The sequence below is a fragment of the Saimiri boliviensis genome, chromosome 10 (genome assembly GCF_048565385.1).
Source record: "Saimiri boliviensis isolate mSaiBol1 chromosome 10, mSaiBol1.pri, whole genome shotgun sequence".
Lineage (NCBI taxonomy): Eukaryota > Metazoa > Chordata > Mammalia > Primates > Cebidae > Saimiri > Saimiri boliviensis.
The window spans coordinates 71,951,119-71,974,598 of NC_133458.1; the positions used below are offsets into that span (position 1 = coordinate 71,951,119).

At 38.5% G+C, this 23,480-nt stretch overlaps 1 protein-coding gene across 2 annotated transcripts in view; it reads right to left on the reverse strand.

Annotated features, from left to right (window-relative positions):
• The window catches only part of SLC25A13 (solute carrier family 25 member 13), a 203,157-nt gene that overhangs the window by 77,279 nt on the left and 102,398 nt on the right, over positions 1 to 23,480 (reverse strand). For both annotated transcript variants that reach the window (XM_010345554.3, XM_010345546.3), the window contains 4 exons: positions 18,025 to 18,164; positions 2,799 to 2,945; positions 875 to 1,013; positions 36 to 129 (listed from right to left, as the gene is read on the reverse strand). In XM_010345554.3, the coding sequence (XP_010343856.1) occupies positions 36 to 129; positions 875 to 1,013; positions 2,799 to 2,945; positions 18,025 to 18,164 (520 nt within the window). The remainder of the gene's footprint in view (positions 1 to 35; positions 130 to 874; positions 1,014 to 2,798; positions 2,946 to 18,024; positions 18,165 to 23,480) is intronic.

The following is a 23,480-nucleotide window of genomic DNA, read 5'->3' on the forward strand; positions in this document are numbered from 1 at the left end:
GCTAATTCAAAAAAAAAAAAAAAAAGCCAACTTACCCCCTTGGCTCATATAAATCTGCTAACTGAAACAAGATGTCAACTTCCATGGGTGTAACCTGACCAAATTTCTGAGCTGCCAGAACAAACTCCTCTGTGTGGAAGAAAAGTTAAAAGGAAAAGATTCAAGAAGAAATAGCCACTGAATTCAGCATTAACTCAAAGCACTGGAATGAGTGAACTTCACAAAACTTTATTATTATCAGTTATAGAATTCAAGTTGAACCAAATAGGGTAAGAATTTTGCAGTTCTTGCATTCATTTGGAAAGGGTATGCAGAGTATGTTCTTGAACATATAGTTTAGAAGCTTGGTGTCATCTGATGTTGTTCATATTACCAGTCAAGAAACTAAGGAATCATATATGAAACTTCATGTGCATAGTTCCCAGGAGGTTATATTAATGAAGCTGTGGAATTCCGAAAGGAATTCTGTTGTTGTTTTTTGAAATCCCATTAAAACGCTGATAATATCCTGTTCCAGTCCTACAGATCAACTTAACACTGTCACCAATACAACTTTGTGGAATTCCTCATGTATATCTGAAGGCTTCCTTAGAGGTTGCCAATTTAGCTCCAGTTGTAGCAAGATTTGAAAATGTTTAAGAAACTTTACATGTTTTCCTTATTCAAAGGCTGTCTTCAGTTTACTTAAAACTTGGTGAAGATTGTTTTGTTTGCTTTTGTTTGATCAAAGGATGAAAAACACACAATACCATATGGTTTGTATGTGTCAATGGGATAGAAAAATCTATAACAAAAAGTACTCACTGCCTTCTTCACCCTGATAATAATACACCACAATACTAGCAGGCAAGAATTCAGATATATTCTCACTCACCCTTAGTCACCTCAACATCTTTCCTGTTGCCAGCCAGAGTGCTGTAGATCTTTCTAATGAGTTCCATGTTGTTAAGGAGCGAATTAAATCCATTAAAATAGGAGAAACTAACTTGACGGGATGTGGTACCTCCAGCAGCCTCAAATAAATTGAAAACAAGAGGGAGAAGAAAAATATACAAAAAATTTATAGATGATTCAGAAGTACATATATCTAATACTAGTTTGAAAGTAATCAAGAATGCATGTATAAGAAGAAATGACTACAAGTATTTTCCTTTTGCATTAAAAAAAAAAGCTATAAATGATTTTTAGAAGCAACTGCAACTAATCATGACCAGCACTTGGACTCTCCATACACTACTCCTAGAAAACTAAATAAATACATGTGTAGGATTATAACAGGACCAGTAGTAATTTAGAGTTCAAATTTCAATTGGAAATGTTTTATAAGTTGGTTTATTTCATCTAATGAGCAAATCCTAAAGGCTTAAATATGCAAAACTATAATGTACACATGTGTGTGCTTATGCATGCAAAACTGTATTATATCAATGCAAACATAGTATGAAAAGTGGTCATAACATTAATATCAAGATTTGTCAAGTTACTTATAACCAGCAATAAATAACCATTTAGGTATAGACTTTACATTGGTAGGATTTCTAGCAAACAAGCATGTTATGGTAAAATTATGAGATGCCATATGCTTTCATGGGAATTAAGTCTAATAAAAATTCTGATAATCAGAATTTTTAAGAAACCATATTTCTTCACAGGGGACAAGGGAAACAGACAGAATGCCCAGTATGAATGGGACTTCAGTTTGGAGTTTCAAATTCTATCCTTCCCTAACAAGGCAAAATATTTTTCTTAAGAAAGCACTTCGTTTTAAGGTAACAGCCACATAAATCTTCACATAGTAATCATCTAAAATAGTTGACACGTAAGTTTAGAATGGAGTAGAGAAGGAGACGCCCAAGAAAAGGAGTTAGATTAACACAGTGCCAGAATGGAAAAGGCCTTGTCAGAATGCCATGTCTCCAGAACTAAGCACCCAGAGGAAGAAAGGAAACTGAAAGGTTACTCTGAGTTCCTGCCTATGGTAGGCCTTGTGGGAAACCCAGATGATGGTGAAAACAGTATTCTCCCTGGGATTAACAAAAGGAGAGTTACCATTGGGTACTGGTCCTAAAACTGAGTGATTACCAAAATCACCCAGAAGCTTTACAAATTAGATTCCAAGACCTCACTGCCTGTAGATGGTGTATGATAGGCCTAGAAGAGATCTCAGAATCCATATTTCTAATAATTATCAGTGGTGATTCTGGTGCTCCATGAGCAGGGCTTAAGAACCACCACCAAAGAATGTTGCAGGACATCCCCAGGGTCCATGAGGGAAGGACAGCAGCTGACACCAAGGGAAGGGAGGCTCCATGAAACACAACTGCAGGGCTCTGCTGTCACATGTGCCCCTGGGCCTCAACAGATGCAGAGTGAAAGGGAATCTAAGGTTTGGAGTTTATGTTGTGCTGACTACTCTAACAAATGATTTATGTGTGCACTCCCTTTTTTGGTGGTGGTGTTTTTTTTGCCTTAGAGCATCACAAGATTGGCAAAAATCGGCACTTAATGTACCTCAAAATCTAAAGCAAAATTAACATGAGATCACAAATTTGTTTTTCCTTTTATCTTTAACCACTTAATATAGTTCTCGAAGATATTCATACTACCCAGACAACAAATTAACCTACCCATTAAAACTAGCCAAAACACACTCTTTCTTTGAGTTTACTACCTTATGTGATCACATTAAAATGTTAGTGTTTGAAACAGAAAAAAACACTACATAACTTATAAGAATTGTTTTTATGATTCCTTATTCGCTGAGTTAAACCACTTCATTAGGGCAAGTTATGACTTACAGCTACTAGGCATTCTTCTACAAAAGGAGTCAAGACATGGGGGCGGATGGTGACCATGATATCTCGGAAGTCGATGGCTGTGACTCTCCCAGTCCTAGCATTGTCCCGTTGCACAAAGGCTTGTTTTGCATGCTCTAATTGTATTTCCTACAAATAAGGAAAGTAAAATACTTAATTTATGCTTCTCATTTAATAATTACTACAAATGACTGCTCATTTTAAAATCAAACTGAAGAAAGATTACATCTTGATCTAACAAACCCCCCAACCTGCCTGTTTAATAACACCCCCAAGCTACTGTCTCCTTCCAAGGGAGAGAACTTTGCTCAGACCAATGAATACGTCTTGAGAAAGTTCACTCCACCTTACTCTGAAGCCCATGAACACAAAGAAAATGAAAACTGGAATGAAGTTTGTTTGCTAGGTTCAAAGACCTGACCAAACCCAGCTTAGGTGATGCAGATGATCAAAGGAAAAACACTACCAGGGACATTAACTTCTCTGCAAGGAAAAGAGAAAAATTTTTAGCCACAACCTGGTACACAAACACGTGATGTAACAATAGATAGAAAAGAGCGGTGGTTCTTCTCTGCTATTTCTCTAACACAGGGCTTCCCAGCCTTGACATTATTGGCATTTTGGACAGGGTAAGTCTTTATTATGGGGGGGCTGTCCAGCTGTTTACCCCTATTCTCTTTCCACTAGATGTAAGTATCCCCTTCCTTTCAAGGTCATAACAATTTAAAATGTCTCTAGATAAAGCCACAAGTCTTGGTTAAGGACTACTGCTCCAAGTAGTTGGATGGTATGTGGATGAGAGGAGGTAAAACCCATGGTGGTATCACTGCATATGTTTAATTAAAATGATCTAAAGACAGAAAGTCCAATCACAGATCTCTGTTGCTATTCCATTAAGTGTGTACAGAAAAGAAGTCACAGCCTCCCATCAAAACTCTTGTGCACCATATGGGAGAAGCATCCCTCCTGCAGACAGCCATTTTACTATCTTCTTCGCAGTACTCTGCCCATTTCCCAAATGGGCCTTTGGAGTGACAGCTAACTTCTATGCAATTAAAAAGTAACATCGGCCAGACACAGTGGTTCATGTCTGTAATCCCAACACTTGGAGAGGCTGAGGCAAATGGATCATTTGATCCCAGGGGCAACCCCGAACTACCATGTGCCCAGCCTGGGCCACATGGCGAAACCCTGTCTCTACAAAAAAACAAAAACTTAGCCAGGCATGGTGGTGCGTGCCTGTAGTCCCAGCTACTTGGGAGACTGAGGCAGGAGGATCACTTGAGCCTGGGAGGAAGAGGTTGCAGTGAGCAGAGATCATGCCACCACACTCCAGCCTGGACGATGGAGTGATACACTGCCTTGAAAAAACAACAATAACAAGAAAAGAGCACCAATAGGCTCTCAAAAACTTCAAATTATTTGAATAAAATGGAGGCTTTTTAGATGACATTAAGAAAATTTTAAACTTTGGTGAGATCACAATACCATATTTATTCAAGTTGTGTAAAAAATAATTGTCCTCATGAATTTGTACAAACTAAAGTGTAAGGGAAGTGACATGAGTCTGATACTGCTTTAATGTACTCTGTCTTCCTTTCCTTCCCCAGAAAGGCAGGGAGATGAAAGAAGACATTCAATATTTACAACAACAAAAGCCAAATAACAGTTACATGATGGGTCATTATACTCTTCTCTCTACTTTTGAAGTTTGGAAATGTCCACATTAAAAAAATTTTAAAGTTAAGACATTTAATAGTAAGAATCAGAGTTCTTATCCTATTTAAAAGAATCTTCTCATTTATAGCATCTGCCAGTTTCAATCCAGCCAGTCTCAGCTAAAGCTCTCTTCTGGGATCCCAGTCTTTCTGGAGCCTCCACCGCTGGCTCCTTAAATGGGAAGCATCTGTCGGCCCTCTGTCCTCACATCTTCTCATTCTACTCTCCTAGGCAAAGTGCTCGCTCCCTTAAGGCCTCAGGGATTTCTTATAAGCTAAGGCTTAACTCCCATATCCAAGTCTCACTCCTTTCTGCTGGACCAGAATTTCTGTTTAAAGAATATATCCACACGGGTATCTTGTAAAGGCCATAAAATGACACATAACTAACCCTGTATTATAGGTCCCCCAACCCAGTGCTCAAACCTGTTTTCTCTTCTATGTTCACAGCTTAATTATTAGGCATGTAGTTTTATTGGCCACCTCACCTAGAAAGCTGTCATTCTGAATTGTTCAAGCTTCCTTTCTCCGAGAGTAAACCAGTTACAAAATTCTGTCACTTAGGCCTTTGAAAGTTTACCCAAATGCACCTTTTCCTTTTCGTTCCTGATACTACTGGTTCAGGCTTTCCTCGGACCTCACAAATTATCACGATGGTTCTGACTGTCAGTCTGGAGCTTGGGTTTGCAGTCTGGACCTCTGCGGTCTACCAGGTACACATCAAAAGTCACTTTTCAGAATTAAAGACCTAACCTCCCTCTCCCTCCAGAGAAATCTCCAATGATCATTTATCATACAAATCATCTCTGAAGCAAGGCATACAAGCCCCTGGAGGAACTACTTTTAGTCTCATCTCCTATCACCCATGCCCACCCTTGCCAGACCTGCCACATGCCTGGGCTTTTGCACACATAGTTCCTTCTACCTAGTGTAGACTGCTGCCCCTCTATCCAGCTCCTGTTCCTGCCATTTCCTTTAAGCTTAGCTTAAATGGTACCACTTAGGCAAATACAACCAGGCCTTGTAACTGGAAATAACTGATGTCCCTATGGTGGCCCCTTGTCTGAACATCAATTATAAGACTTGTCTTATTTGATCTTACATCATAATCAGTTATTCACTTTGCTACCTTTACCCTATCTACCCTACCTTACCAGAAAAAAGACAGTGTACCTTGTTTAGGTCCTATAAGCATTTGTTTACATTTATACATGCAGCTCAGCAGAATGCTTTAGATATAGTAGGTGCTCAATAAATGACAGGCATTCTCATCAGTGAAAAGCAGTTTCTAAAACCAACTGAATGAACTAATCATGAGCTATTGAATAAAGGGAGGGTCTCTATACGAGTGCTTCCAATTCAGGAGGAAAGAAGAAACCAACTGTTAAACACCCTGTAGTGAAAAATGACCACAGTTGTGTATTCAACTGAAAGTAAATGAAGTCCCCTATTGAGTTACCAGACCCATTGCTAAAGTTAGCCATAAGCCAAGATTACTCTCAACAATAGTATAAGGTATGTTCAGCTATTTACCATTTTCCCTAGTTTATAACTCAACATCTTAGGGATCCCTCAGGCAATTATACCAAAAATGGCATCGCTTCCTCTGGCAATCCCATCTCCTTAGAAAGTGGGAAGTCAGAATGCTAGACCAACATGTCCAGAATTCCAAATTGGGAACAGGTGCCAAGGTGGCGGCTAGTGCTCACACAGCAGGACAGGGGACACACCCGTTATGAGGACAGTGTCACAACACATTTCTGTGCCCATGCTTCCATGGTTAAACACCTAAGAGCAGGGACCCCTTAAGAATAAGAAAGCTCTTTTAAGCCTAATGATGGACAACTTGAGAATACATTTCCAACAGCTCTTAAAGAGTGGGGGCGTTATAAGTTCCACAGAGAACAAAATGCTAAGTCTATGTCATTCTCTAAATAGTAGGACAGAGTGAAAAAAAATGCAGTTAGGTGGCTCCCCAACTTTAAAAGCAGCTTACTGAAGATGTGGGTTGCCTTCTGAAGACCATCTGTTTATGTCATGACTGTTTCTTCTTCTGGGTGAAGAAATAAAACCATGACCTCAACCAATATGACAACCATACAGTAGCACTTAGCGAGCATGTGTTATGCAGCAGACATTGCTGGAAAGCATTTTACAGGAATTAATTCATGGAATGCTTACTGCAAGCGTATAAGGTAGGTACTATTAACCTCACTATAGCAGTTGAGGAAATTAAAGTCTCACTGACAAGAAGCAGCAAAGCTGGAATTCAAACCTCAGCAGTTCTGTCCCCAGCCCCCAGCTCTCAGCTCCCAATCTACCCATGCTCCTAATACTTCACTTAACTGCATGGGGAGCCTCGGACAAAGCTACCGTCAGGAATTTGATTAAAACAATAGATTTGACACTGAGGAATCTTAAGAGCTGTGGAAAGATAAAAACTCCATTTGCTTTTAGGTAATTTAATATGCTAGATTTTACTGTTGCCTATTTTCATGGAAAAATAATAAAATTCCCCAAAGTTTTCCATTAAGGCAAAGGGCTTCTGTATACTCAGAGCATCAGGATTGTTTTATCAATAGTAGCAGAGACCAAGGAGAGAAACCACATCTAAAAGGCCCTCTCCTGGCCTCACTCACTTTTTGCTCTCTTTCCCACAGCCCCAAGAGACAAAGGAGGAGAAAATTAAATCAGAAGGCCAGTGGGAGCTAACAAATAGGTTACTCCATCAATATCAAAGAATTGTGTGGTCTTTGAAATAAATGACCAGGCTCACACTACTCATGACAGAATGACTTAAAATCAAAGCTCCTGGTTTACATCTCAAAAGCTATTTAATGAAAATCTAAATGTATACTACGGGTTGTCAAGAGACTGGCAGCTCCTAGATCTGAACCCAGAAGAGATGAAACTGAGACAGAGAGCTTTTCATATGCATGAATTATAGCATATACAAAATAATATTTATTTCTAAAATGAAGGGGATCAGAAGTACACAAGTCATCTGTGTAGAGGAGAACAACATGGGCAGTAATCATTATATTCATATATTTAAAGGTTAAAAGACTATCAAGTTAAAAAAAAAATATATATATATATATATATATATTTAATTTATGTGTGTGTATGTGTGTGTGTGTGTGTGTGTGTGTGTGTGTGTGTGTTAGGCTGGCTATTTCTTTTGAAAAAATGGAGAGATGCTATAGGGGTCAGGGTTTATTTAGCACAGTACACAGAAGAAGTCTTTAACCTATAGAACTATTCAGCAGTAAAATGGGCTATCTTGAAAAGTAGCAGTTTCCCTGACACTGGAAATACTTGTTCAACCACAGGCTGAGGAACAATACATTATGAGACAATATGAAATATTGTCTTATTTTTAATAGAGAAAATTATGGAAGCAATACATTATGATGACAGTATGAAATCTGGAACAGGCATGGGTACAGTGCAAACAGCAGTCATGACACTACTACCCAGGAAATCTCAGGTGATTGTTTGCATCTTAGAGCCTCAGGTTTTCTTCTACAGAATAGGCACAACACCTACTGTGCAGGGTTGTAAAAACCAGAGGTCATGCATGACAGGCATTTAATAAATCATGGCTTTGATTTTTGCCCAGGTGAAAGGTTTGAAAACCTCCAAAACCTCCTGCAATATTAAAGAGCAGTTCTGCTCAATCATTCTGAACTAGCCATAGGAACAGAAAAATGAGCGTGAGCCAGGGTGGAGGATAACAACAGCTGAATGCTTCAACACTTACTACAGACCAGGGACTAGGGCAAGAACTTCAAAGACAGTATTTCACTTAAGCCTCACAATAATTCTGTGAAGTAATGATTATTATCTTCATTTTACACAGAGGCACCTGAAGTTCAGAGGGGTCAGGTAACTAGCTTAATGTCACACAATTAAGAACTGGAAGAGCTAAGATCCACAGCAAGGGGTTATACCATATAACTGAGATTCTAAACTACTAACTTATGCTGCCTTGGGCAAAATCATAAGTAAGGAGGTCACAACTAGATTTGGGCAGGTAATAGGAAAAGAGATTTTAAGAATATTTTGATGATGACTTAAATATAGAAATGAACAAAGGTAGATCTCAAAAATTCTCATTTCAAATTTTGGGAAAGATAAAGACTCTACCATAAAGGAAAATACTTAAGGGAAAGAGATGAGATGAGGTGGTTGACCATGATAAAAAACTTTGAGTGAAATGAGTTTCGGTTATAAACAGAAAGTTAAGATATACACAAAAGAAAGCTGGAGGTACAGGTAGAAACGTAGATCTGGGAAATTTAGATAACAGGGTTTCAGGGAAAACATCACAAGGCGAACGTTTACTAAGTTATTAAGTGCATGCTATGTCCCAAGGGCTATTGTGTTTTCCCTGCTTCATCTCTTTGAATCCTCTCCACAACTAAGGTGGCCCTGCCATCACCTCCGGTCTGAAAATGGAAAAATGAGGTAAGAATGAGTCGAGAGTGACACGGGCAAGGATGAAACTGAACAGGCATCCAGGCAGTTGGCTTCTGGAGCCATGATCTTAGCCTATACAGACTGCCTGTTCCTTTTAGAGAGGGCTTACCAAAAACCAGAAAAAGAAAAAGATGATTGTAGAAGTAGGTGAGATCATCCCACAGTGCATACAAAGAGCAGGCAGACAACAAAAATCAAACTGATACCTAAATAAGTGAGTAAAAAAAGTAAGACAGAGGACCTGAAACCTCGTAGCAAACCCAGAGAGCTGAGAAAATGAAGTGTGTCTGTAAAGAGAGCTTTTAACAGTACCAGGTGATGGGGGCTTTCTAAATGCTGCTGCCAAAGACAGTTACCAACTAAAGAGAAACGGCCCCTCCTGCCTCCTAAGGCCAGAAGGTCCAAGAGCAGGAGTTCTGCAGCTATCTCTAAGGCAGTTCCACTCAAGTACATGAAAGGAGGCCCAATTTCTCTTTAATATGTGCCAGTGAACTATCTTCTGTTCCCTCTATTCTGGTGCATGATGATTAATGGAATAGGCTTTTATTGCAGCAGTTTTCAACTACTTCAACACACCCATTCAGATTGCTGTAAAAAAAAAAAAAATCAAACTCTTCAAAATTGCTGGTTGTACAGAAATAAACATATATAGGGGTTACACCACTTTAGGTCTAACATTCATGCTTCTAATAGTTCCAGGCCTGTCATTTCCTTAATAATCTCCAATTTTCCGGTGGGTATATTTTGAATGTAAAATATTCTCTCCACCTCTATTCAGACAAGCAAGTTTGTGCTTCAGTCTAATAATTGAGAACAATTTATCACAAACAACAACAAAAACCCAAAAAACCCAGCCCCTGAAAACAAGCAGGAGATCCAGGTGATTTATATTATAAAGTCAAAAACACCAAAAAAAAAAAAAAAAAAGTTTTTTTGAACCCAGGGTAATTTGCATTTACATGTTTTGAAATTTAAAAAATATCTAAAATATTAATAAATGCCAAGAGCTAATAAGGAAATGATACAAAATAATTCCTTTTTAGATTTAGTGATAGAAGAATTCTGGGCAAAATGCTGCAGCTAATTGTTTATCAAAACAGGAAACAAAAACTATAAAGATGATTTGCCTAAAAAATACAGTATCATATTTGGCCCAATTTCAAACAATTTCTATATTACATCACCTATCAGTACCTGTATACTAGTTTGCATATAAATATCCACTTTGTTTTCATAATCTCTGCTAACCTGAAGAAAAAAATTCTAATTAAAATGAAGATCCACATATTCTTTAACAAAGTAAAAATGAAACGTAGCAATAAAGTAGGTAGACAGATAAACAGTAGTTACCATTCTTAATTTTGTTCTACGCGTGCCCCCCCCCCGAATTCGGCTATGCAGTCAGAGTTTCAGAGTCGAGGGTGAAATTTCATCCCTGATTCACTAGGTGATGCCTTTAATTAAAAGGATCTTTGGAAGCAGTGTCACATGTGGCTCGGCATGTACCACAACACCTTGGTAGAAACCAAATACAGACCTTTTCCATCTCAATTTCCTTGCTCTTCTGATTTAACGTTAAACTTCACAGTGAGTAACAGCTGGGGAGATGCTGTGTAGAGTGCTCATTTGTACCAGGATGTTACTGTAAAAACTGCACAACAGGCTGCTCAACAAAGCAGCAAGCTAACACCACAGACACACCACCACAATGAATCCTGATTTCCGTTGCCCAGAGAGTAGAAAAGTGTGTGTTGTGGTTGGAATCTGTTCTGCATCTTACTGTCCAAGTGACCAGGATCACATCTCTAGTTACTCATCACCAAACTAGCAATGGTTTTCATTTGGACCCAAGCAGAATCTCATCTAGTGGAAGAGTCGAAGGCAAACAACAATAACGAGCTCTACTCGCTATTTCATTGAGAACACCAAATGATGCTGTATTTATGAAACAGTACCAAAGCTACATCACAGACCTCATCTGATACAACTTAGAATCAACATAAAAGGCACTCACATAGTGAAAATTAAAATACAACTGTGTTCTTGGGCTACTAAAAATTCACGGTCTAGATACTTTCACTAATACAGACAAGACAACTGGGGGACAAAACGGAAAGGCAAATGGCTCAGGTTACTCAAACCTCAGCAAGGACCTTGTTAATTGTCCACTCATCTGTAAAGAATTATGGCTTCAGCTAATTCTACCACAGGTATTATTTTTTATGAATACATGAAATTGCTTATTAATTCTAAAGCCAGAAAATTTGAGGTTGCCATGGTTGAAGGTATGTTTTGCTTGGTGGTGGTTGGGTAGGGGTAATAGCAATTTCATTTTTAACATATATTGCCTCTTGTGTTGACATTTTTGCCTTATACCAGGATGCTATGACAAATACAGTAGCAAACTATAACTGATGGTGAGTATAAAGCCAAGACCTCAGCTGACTAGCAGCAGTGAATCTCTGACTTGTGGAGGGGCATGTGGCAACTACCAACCTGGGAGCATCAGACTTCTAGAGTTCTACTCTCTAGGGCCCAGGATCTAAAGAACGAAATGTCCATGTTACACAGAAAAGAAGTGGGCTGACCTCTACACTGTGCTGACCAAGAAGACAAAATAATGGTCAATCTGATTTATTAAAAATAACCAAAATTGTTCAGCTGCATTATTAGCATGAGTATGCTTTAGCATCCAACCAGGTTATCACGGGACTCTTGATCTGAGAACAAGGATCCTTAGTAATATGAATGGCCAGTCTGGGATGCGAGACAGCTTTGATCCCAGGTTCTATTCCTAGCTTTATTTACTATGATTCATGTCTTTGGGTTTCATCATCCTCTTCCGATAAAACGAGGATCAGAATAAAACTATGATAAAATACTCACACCCTTGTGATTAGAACTCTCTGATGGGTCAGGTAACCTCATCATATAGTCTATTTGATGAGAAGACATAGATAGGATTTTTAGCCCCATTCCCTCTCAAGTCAGCTATCCTGTCTCTTGGCTAATCAACAGAATACCCAACTTTAAAATCTGGCCTCTCCACCAATTTAGAGCATTGCTAATTTCTGGATGATGCTTTTAGAGCAATAGGTAATGGCCCCAGGAAACAGAAGAAATTTCTTGGCTACATAAAGTGCAGAACAAAATTCCTTCAAAAAGCTCAAGTCTACAGGGCCCATAGGTAGGGCTCCTACGGTAGATCATCTCAACACCAAAGAACTGAAAAGAGGCAGCAGAGCTGATTCGCCAACAAATATGTGAACAGCTCTTACATATAAAGCACTACTCTGTAGCCCTTCCTTAAAACCTCCTCTTCTTCCTGTGCTCTCTTTCTCAATGAAACATCACCATCCTCCCGCTAGCCCAAACCTAAAACCCAGGAGTTAACCTTGAGTTCTGCAAATCCTTGACTGTCCCTGTCCCATTAAAACATGAAGCCTTGTCTGGCCTATCCCTGTAAGTTCTCTTGACTCCATTTACTCTGGCCCATCCCTGTTACTATCCAACCAAGACCACAGTTGTTTGACTCTTGGTTTAGAAAGTAACCAACTGGTCTCTTTCTCCTTGGTCACATCCTTCTCCATTAGATTTACCACACAATAGCAGAGTGATCCTTCTAAAAACACAAATCTGATGAGGTTTGCCTCAACAGGCTTCCCATTACTCTTGGGATAAAGAGCCGAATGTTTACCTTTAAACATTCAGAGTTGCCTAGTCCAGACCAAAGTTTGCAAAATCTGGTCCCTGTACCATCCAGAGCATCGCAATTCAGGATGCTTACTGGCAAGGCAGCTTCTTAGGCCCTATTCAGAACTACTAAATTTGAGTCTTGGGTGGGGAGGAATGGAGACAGGCCCGGGACCCTGCATTTTTAAATAAGCGCCTCAAATAATTTTTACACTAAAATTAACAAAAAACTGCCAGAGATTTAGAAAAATTAATTTCAACTTCAAATCCACCTGTCTGACCTTGAACAGATCCAGAAAACTTCTTTAGGTTTCTGTTCACTTAGCTTTCACAGGGAAACAACGCCAACTGCCTTACTTAGCTGAACACCTAAAGTGACTATAAGGACAAGTACTAACACAAGTACAAGAAGTTTCTTAGCTGGAAAACGCTGTATGAGAGGTAGCTGATAACAATGTTGTTCTAGTTAACAGAAATATTGAATTTGGTGGTAATCCTAAACTTTTCTATCCTGTGACTGGAACCACTGGAAATTCCTATGTGTAGACTGTTTTCAAATTAAAATAGTTACATGTAAAATATATACCCAATATTATAAAACAGTGTCAAAAAACAAACAAACAAACAAACAAAAAACCTGGAAGTGACAGTACCATGCACCCCTACTAAGAACGTGTTGATGATCATATCTGGCAATTAATGGGTAGGGGTCAGGAATGCTAGTTATTTAGCAATGCATGACTGGGTACTGCCATTCAGATGCATGGTACCTTCCAGGGACAGAAAATAACTACCTGTAGCCTTAGGTCTGGAGACAGTGCAATAGAGTGGGAACAGCATTATATTCTTGAATTCATCACATACCTGTCGTCTTACTGCAGAAGCTAAGCTCTAGAACAGTTGCTCTTTACCACTCTTTTGGGATATTTCTTTGGAAACATAAAGCTATGGGCCATTTCCCCGGAAAATTACTAGTAAATGCAAAATTTTACCCTCGAGTGAGTTTATTCTTTTGCATATAATAGGGGATAATAATAATTACCTTTTAGGGTATTGGGAGGATGCTATTATTGAAACAGAATATTTAAAAGCACCTTATAAATTATAAATATTATATAGATATTAGTTACTGTAACTTTTTTGAAAGTAACTCAGTACTCATTACACAATAATTTGGCAGAAAAGTTTTAGAAAGCTTTCATTCTGTGACCTCAAGTGCCTACAACATTCACCCAAATAAAAAAAAAAAATGGCAAAGAGGGCTGGGCACGGTGGCTCATGCCTGTAATCCCAGCACTTTGAGAGGCCAAGCCGGGTGGATCACTTGAGCCCAGGAGTTTTAGACCAGCCTGGGCAACAGGGGGAGACCATAACCCTACAAACATACAAAAATTAACCGGGCAAGGTGGGTGTGCCTGTAGTCCCAGATACTCTGGAAGGCTGAGGTGGATGAATTGCTTGAGCCTAGAAAGTCAAGGATGTGGTGAGCCATGACTGCACCACTGCACTCCAGCCTGAGTGACAGATTAAGAAACTGTCTCAAAAATAAAAAATAAAAAGTTGGTAAAGGGGCCAGCCATGTGATTCACACCTATAGTCTCAGTACTCTGGGAGGCCACAGCAGGAGGACTGTTTGAGGCCAGGAGTTTGAGACCAGCCTGAGCAACACAGTGAGACCCCCTCTTTACAAAAAAATTAGCTGGGCATGGTGGTGTATGCCTATGGTCCCAGTCACTCAGGAGGTCGAGGTGATATGATCACTTGAGTCCTGGCATTCAAAGTTGTAGTGAGCGCTAATGCACCACTGTACTCTAGCCTGGGTAACAGAATGAGACCTTGTCTCAAAAAAAGAAAGAAAGAAGGAAGGAAGGAAAGAAGGAAGAAAAAAAAAAAGTTGGCAAAGGATCTAAATACCTGCCATGAGGGTTTATGCCACGAACCTTTAACTGTTTTTGCTACAGAACAATAAACTCGTAGGGCACACATTTTATACTTACTTGTGGTTACTTCTTTTGGACTGTCAGGTACAATTCCTAGATTTTCACATTATAAGAGTCTCAAGAGTTATAGTCTCTGCACCTTTCAATCCTTTGCACAAGTCCTCTTGACAAACCCAACATGCTCAGCAAATATTTGCTGAATTGGATGGTTTGCCTGACATGAGTAATAATCACAACACACAAAAAAAATACTGAGATTTATGTTAAAACTATTTATGAACTGCAATTCCATCAGGTATAGAATAGAAAAATTTCTCCAAATTATTTTCTAAAATACAAAGAGTATTAAAATTTATTTTAATCTATTTTAAAACTAACAGCTATAAAATTAGATCTTTGCTCTAGGAGTTCAGAGTAGACACACGAGGAGATATTTTAAAATACACACCCACATATAAAACTGTATTCACATTCACACATACCATCAGTATAAATCATGGGGTAAGAGAAATGTGACCCCACTCCCTGCTGAAATCTTTCCATTCCAATGAGGAAGAAGACTACAAGAAGGAGGCTTTGTGTCCTTGCCACTTGCTTAATGTTATTAGATGCAAAGTATAGATCAGTCAAGTTTTGCTCAAATAATATCAAATTGATTCACCACTTTATGACTTTTACAACTAAAGCACAGAAAAGGACATAGCAGCTCACCATGCGAGCAATGCCCAGGACTGCCAACACCTTAAGTGGGTGGGGACCTGCCCAGACTCTACATAAACACATGACCCAAGTAAGATCCTCACAGCCACACAGTGGTTTCTAAGAAACTCACACTTGCTTGGATACAGTAAAAAGACTTATTAAATGACAAAAAAAAAAAAAAAAAAAAAAGAATTTGCAGAGAACTACAATGCCTCACCAATCACACACATGTATACACACACATAAACACAGGTAACACATGTGCTGACTGGAACCAACCTGAGCTACCTTCTAGGATTTCTCAGTGGAATAGAGGAGTGCTGTCTCTACATGCTGCTCAGGTTTCCTGAAATCACAAGTACGTCTCGGCAGTCCCTACAGCTGCTCCCCTTCCTCATCATGTGACAGGTAGCAGCATGCATCGTGGCAGGCTCGTTCACATTTCAAACAGCCAAGCATCTGCCTTCACAGCCTTGGCACCAGCCAGGGAGCTAGTGGCACCAGCCAGGGAGCTAGTGCCTGTTTCTGAGTCCTGCCCTAGAGCAGATAGGCGGATACTTGCCTAACAAAGCAAGAGCCTGAAACACAGGAGATTAAATTCACTTTTATCTTTAAGAAGTTACCTGCATTCAGAAAAGAGTTCAAAGGAAGCAAACAAAACATTTGAAATGGAAGGAAAGAACCCAATGGTAGACATTAAAACTGGCACTCAGGTAAAGCCTATCACAGTCCATCCATTCATTCCTGTAAATCCGGGTCTGGAGTAGGACACAAAAGCAAGGCCCTGACTGAGATCATTAAGCACTATAACCACTGTAATCTAGTAAAAATTCAGTACTTGTATTCTGACTACAGAGACAAAAATTATCCCATGCAGGACACTGTGGGATGTTTCCATTTACCATTATAGAATGAAGTCAAATTTAAGTGAATGCCCTACAAATCGTTTGGAAACATAACCATAATCCCTGAGTCATTTAATCCTGGACTCTGGCTTTCCTGTATCTGGAGCAAGGCCTAGAGGCTGCTGTGAGCAGTTGAAAATCGACTCAATTCAGTATAATTGACACTTGCTTAGAGGAGGAAACGCGATCATCCTTACTACTGCTAACATCCCATTAAGACTAAAAGTTAATTAGGCTGTGTTCCATAAAGTCAATTTGAGGCATTTGTCTCAATAACATTACTGTAATTATTCCTCATCAAAATGAATACCACCTCCTACAGCACAACAGTGTCCTATGGAAACAGCAGCAAAAATCCAACAACTCACATTACATTCTCCATCTAAGTTAGGTAAGTAGGTTTATGTTTACAGAAAACTGGAAACAGGGATTCACTGACATTAACATATTTTTAAAAAATACAAAGGCAGGTTTAGGGTGTCTTGTTTTATGTTTCTGAAGGCCTGGAAAATAAAAGCAAACTAGACAGCAGGACAAATTATATGTATCATAACAATACCACTACAAGCCAAAAAGAGAAGCGCCTATTGAAGTTAACCTATCACAAATACTAGTCGCTAAGAATGAACACCACAAAATCCTTACCAAGTGAGCACCACAGCCCATGCACCCTCCACCTCCACCCAGAACAGGATTCCAACTACTCCCCAGAGGGCTCTGGTAAGGTCTGGAATACACCAAAAAGCCGGGGGCACCAGGATACCCACTAAGGACATTTCTAGTAACAAAGAAATGACGTTTTTCCTCGAGACCCAAAATTTAAACATATCAAATGAATCCCCTTTATGTGAGTCTTTTAAAATATATTTAATAAAGTATAAGTAAAATTTAACTGTTAGAAGCAAAGCAAATGCATAAACATCTACATAGTATATAGATACCGATCTCTAGTGACTAAATGATAATGTTGTATTTCAAGTATTTTGAAATAATGCTGCAGAAGGAAAACTAAGTTATAATCTTATTTTGTGAATACTCTTCTCCTGGCATCATCAGTGTTACAATGATGGGTGGAGGAAGGGGGTCACGAGAGAAGGGCAGCAGGGACTGGGTTAGGGAAAGTGCGTCCCAGAAACCAAGACAACTCCTACAGCGATTAACCCACAGGAAGCAAGTGCACAAGTGCCCTTAGCACTGTGGTTCTCCAGTAGGGCCCCAAGAAGCTTTAGATAGCCCCCAAATACCCAGGTGTCCCCCCTGCCCCCATTAAATCTAATCTCTAGAGGTGGGACTGCGGCAACAATCATTTTTAAAGCTTCCAGGTGATTCCAACATGGAGCCAAGTTTGAGACTAGTGCCTTGTCTGTAAAAGGTGTCAGATGAAATGATTCTGAAGCTGATGACAAATCTACCCATTTCTCAGGGTAAACAAAATATTGGTAAGTAGTAACAGAGCCAGTCACGAGTCAAAATTTTAAGTTGTAATTTTGCCCCTCCTGACCTAAGTGACCTTGAGGAAATCACTTAATTTCCCAGGGCCTCAATGTGCGTTCCTTCTGAACATGGAGCTCTACATAAATCTGTGGACAGCCTATTTAATTCTATGATTTCAACATATTAATAAAGAAATACTTCTCAATGAAACAGTTTTGCCAGGCTAGAAAGTGTGTAGCAAATCACAGTTCAAGACTCAAATCAGGATTTTTGCACACAATTTGATTCCAGGTTTACTTATTCACCTTTTTAACTTTTTAAGAGCTAGACCCACCAATAAAAACTGAGTAAATTCCGCATATGTCAGGTGTCTTTTTCTTTCTTTTCCAAAATGTAGTTGCACAAATTCTGAGTCCCAGTTAAATGGAATATGTTGATGAATTGTGGTCTGTCCAAAAACTTGCTTAACGTCCTCTGAAAAGAGAAAAGAAAGATTGATTAAAACTAAGTAAATCAGGTTCTTTCTGATAAGATCTGTTATTAAATGGATATTGCTTTTTCTTATTAAAAAAAAGTAATTTAATTTTAAACAGACACATAGATTACAAAACTATGGCAAAAATAAAAGAATTCTCATGGGATTAGCTAAGAAATCCAAGTCAAGAATCCTACCAAACAAAACAAAGGTGGAAAAAAATCAAGAAGACACACACACACACACACACACACACACCCCCAAAGGCTACAGGAAACCCAAGTAGTAAGATAAAACTATTATCACCTCATTTGTTTTTGTTTCAATAAATAATGATTATTTTCTAGGTACAGAGAACAGAATTCAATCTTAGTAGTAGGAAACACATACATAAACAAACACACATACCACAAGATACAAGTGTTACATACAACCTTTAACAGTTACTTAAAAATTTTTGGAAGATTCAGAAATCCATTAGGAAAAAATTTGACACACATATTTAACACCCCTAAGGCTGTTTCTGTGCTTGAAAAAGTCCAACAATATATTGAGCTGCCCTTGAAGACAAAGAAAATGGGGAGAAAAACCAGCAGCAGCCCAAGTCTTTGACTTTCCACTGCACTCTTCTGGCTTGACCCGAGAGTTCTCAAATTGTTCAAATAATCCCATTTAAGATGGGCCACTGAATGTGCTTGTCCTGGCTTATCATTTCTTTTTGGCCTCTACAGCAAAACTGTAAGAGGACTGACAGAGACAAAAGAAAAGAAAAGAAAAATATGAAAAACCTTACTTTTCTAAAGCTTCATGTTTTTATTTTTAGCCTCCCACCTCCTCTTGACAAAAGTGTGTGTTTAGAGGGTGGAGGATATACAAATTATTACCATATTAATATTTTTTCCTGACTTTCACAGCTTTAAATATATCTACCAAACCTGCTCATTTTTATGAGCAAACTGTGCTTGATACTTTTTTTCTGTTTTGCTTCTATTTTTTTTTAAAAAAAGAAACAAGAAGAAAGTTATTTTAGTCCGCTGAAAAGTGCCAAAATTTTTGGCATATGTGTCTATGGTTTCCCCCCGGTTTTCCTACTTCCACCCCCGTTATACCCATAGTTTTTATTCCATGCTTTTAAAGTTTCCAGAAAGTTTTAAAGCCTTGCCATGAAGAAACAGTAGTGCCACCATTAGCATAAGGTTGGGTGTGTATTTGCACAAAGAAGGCAGTAAAAATGAGGATTACGCTGGGCACAAATTTTATAAAAGTTGGCAGAAATCCCCAGGGTGGCCTTGATGAGGACAATAAACGTTTTAAAGTACAACCTTAATTTCTCTGAATTTATTCTGTCTTCTCTACTTTTAGGGAAAAAAGAGATAAGATATAAGGAAAATGAAGTGAATCCAGAATTAGGATTTAAAGGAAAAACAAAATAAAAGATTCTCAGTGGGTCAAACTGGGGTCAATAAAAGGAACTGAGTAGAAGAATTCTGAAAAGAAATCACCAAGTGGAAATTCAAATGACTTGGATTCAAATGCTACTAATAGCTGCTAAAATTTCTTGGGCACTCACAATGTTGCAGGTATTGTTCTAATGGCTTTAAGTCCCTTAATATCTTAAAACATAACTTTCTTCAGTGCAAAACATACTAACCAAATAATCTATGACTCCTTTCTGGGTGTAAGTGTCTGTATCTCTATAGGAAGCAGGCCCAGTAAAGATTTAATAAAGGCTCCCATAATCTTCTAATCTAGAGGAAGAAATCATCTAATGAGAAATAATGTTCAAATGATAAAGCTGTAACTGAAATTTTTTCATACTATAAATAAAATTTTATACTAGAATAAAATTTTTGAGAAATCATATACAAAAAAAATCATTTTCTAATTTATCCTCAGTTAACTTGAAGATTCCTTTCTGCCAAGCATTCCAGTGAAATAGTTTTACTGTAATAATCATTGGATAACTGTCAAAAATAAAGTCGTTCCCCTTCTTGATATCTCCTTCAATCTCTCTTTCCCATAGAAAGTAACAGAAGGTATTAAATAGTTGGTATATAAAACGAAGGCACTCATTATCGATTTTTATATTTCTATGGTCTGAAATTATAAATATACATAAAAGTAAGTTTAAGTTTTTCTAATGTTAGTGAATGAATTTAAAATGTGTCTCACCATAAACAATCTTATTTATCTATAATTAAAGTAACTACCATTTACTGCTTACTAGAGCTCACATTTGAATCCGAAACTTTGAACATTACAGTTTTTTGTACTATTCCAAAGAGTGTGTCTCTCTCTTTATAAAATGCCTGGCTAATGTACTGAAATCTTCTCTGCAGGATAGAGCTATTATCCTTAAGATATGTCTCAGATCAGCCGGGCGCGGTGGCTCAAGCCTGTAATCCCAGCACTTTGGGAGGCTGAGGCGGGCGGATCACGAGGTTGAGAGATCGAGACCATCCTGGTCAACATGGTGAAACCCCGTCTCTACTAAAAATACAAAACATTAGCTGGGCATGGTGCGTGCCTGTAATCCCAGCTACTCAGGAGGCTGAGGCAGGAGAATTGCTTGAACCCAGGAGGTGGAGGTTGCGGTGAGCCGAGATCGTGCCATTGCACTCCAGCCTGGGTAACAAGAGCAAAACTCCATCTCAAAAAAAAAAAAAAAAAAAAAAAAAGATACGTCTCAGATCTAAAATCTGAAAATCCTATAGGCCTGTACTACCAATAATAATTTGTTTGAAAAAAGATCTCTCTATAGATCTTCTAGAGTATAGTATACTAGATTTATATAAAAAAGATCTCCAGATAATCTTATATAAATCACTATGTATATGTATGCACATACATTAATGTATTTGTACATACATATTGTACATGTTTTATTTCCTAATTATTAGCCCCTTGACAGCAAATACCCTATTTTTCACATCTGATTCTACTACTATAGCTGGCATCTGATTCTACCACTATGGCTGGCACAGTGGTAAGCAGAGAACAACTGCTCGCTAAGTAGTTGCTGACTTTAAATGAGCCAAAAAAGGTTTACAACAGATAATGCAACAGGTTAAGGACAGCAGTATTAACTCTTTGGGGCACTACAGTTTTCCTTACTAAGAAACTATTCAACAGTCATTTCTCAACACTTCAGGATACTGCATATAAATCATCAGTCAACATAGTTTATCAAAATCCCAGCCCTGGTCCTAAAACTGATTTAAACATGTTGAGGGGCTGAAAACACTGCATTTTAGCCAACACTCCAGGTTTTTCTGATGACAGGATCCAGGACCTCATTCTGAAAGCATTATCTTGGTGTACAGAGGGTTAGAGTCACTCCTAATTTTTAACTTCTCATTGAAATGGACAAAAATTTCAAAGGAAGGAGGCAGAGAATACTCCAGACCAAGAAATATAATGCAGAAATATATAAACACAGATCATGTGTAGACCTAGGACACTCGGGGATTCCATGCTGTACAACTCCAGTGGATGGCATTTGCTTCATGTGACTGGTGCCTCCTGGAGTTGGGCTGTGTACCAACCACATGACCCTGAGAATGTAGCCCCATTATTAGCTTGGTGGCTGTTCCAACACGCTAGCTATTGTAGAAATGTTGGGGCAGAGCCAGCTAGCTGGCAACCTTTTAAGTAGCACAGCTTGGGAGCACTGTACGGGGTCCTGTGGGAAGAGGAAGGGTAGTAAAAGGTATGAGGCTATATCCAAGTCTTAATACATGAGAAATATTTCAACAGCAGATTCAAGGAGTACTCTGTATCAGCACTAAATCACAGGGTGTCCTCGTGGCAAGGAAATAGAGATTTAAGGAGAGAAAAGAGAGAGAAAAGCTTATTGGAGCAGATAAACCAAGATCTGGGCCCTGAAAGCAGTCAAGGATTTACTGAGATGGCCCTTTGAGGGAGCTCTTCAATGGAGATCAACAGCATGAAGAAAGGCTCATTTCTTTTGAAGTGAATAAAGGTCCAGTTACAGTGCTTTGGACCAAAGCCACCTGTGATCACTGAGACATGATAGATCCTGCTCCAGGTGACCACAGACATTGGCATCACCTGCCAGTAGCAAACATTATTTTAAAACCCCCAGGGCGTGATGGTATGTTTACAGTGAAGAAAAGTTTGCTATGCAAAGAACAGTTGGTCATGGGATTCTACGGGGGAAAAAAAGGCCTGAAGTTGTTTACCACTTGGCACAAATTCTACAAAATTTATTTTTTACTCTCTTGACCTACCTAGCAGGATTATGTACTCAAATATCAAAAGATTGCCAAGCCATTCTAATTGGATGAGCCAAATGATATGCAAAAGACGAAAAGAAACCTACCAATATTTCTATTCATTTCACAGCTAATAGCGTCTTTTAAAACAAAATATTAAATCCTGTTCCTCTGGAAAACTCCCACATTTTCTCCAAAAATATTTTATAGACTCATAAGGTTTTGAATATTTCATTCTATTCTAATGAGTCATCCTGGGGCATTTGTTTTCTGAAATGTTTGGTCTCTATGTTTTCCTGCAGGCTCATGAATAGAAACAGCATCTGTAAACTCAATAATCACTATGAGTTCCTTACATTTCTCTCTCACTCTGGAAGACACAATATATCATCTCAGCTTAATATCCTTTACTCCTTTTAAGAGGCACAAATAGCTTTCTCACTTAACATTTGATTGTTTAAGATTCTTCCATGTCTTGTAAGGCTCTGAGAGGTAAGAGGAACAAGTTCCAACTCTCATTTTATAGCTGAAAAATCAGAAATGAAAATCCAAAGTGATTTTCAAGCCTTGTTCTGCTCTATACTCTGGCTCCCATGGGCAATTCCATGTGTTTTACCATGAAAGACCCTAGGAGTCAAACTTAGACTTGCCCTCTCACCAAACCTTGACCATTCCAAACCTAACTTGCAATCCTGGAGAGGAAAGAAGAAACTCAAAATATTTTAGCATTTTTGGTCGCTTACTTGGTTCAGAATAACTCATAACTCAGCCATGGAGGACTTTCAAATAAGAACCACCTGCTAGATCTATCTCAAACATAAAAATAATTAGAATGAAGTCTCTCCTGGTCTAAAATACAAGGCCTTAAACTCTTATACTCAGGTTGAAGTCATATAGGCAAAGAAACAAAACTGAATTAGCATTGAAATGTGCATGTAGCACTAGTATATATTTTGGATATATAAAGTAATATTTTTCTTAGTTCGCCCACTTCTCCTAAAAGTAAAAGCAAATTAGAATGCCTATTTTTTAAAATATAATGTTGTTATTTCAGTCTATGTCAAACAAGCTATGTTTGGA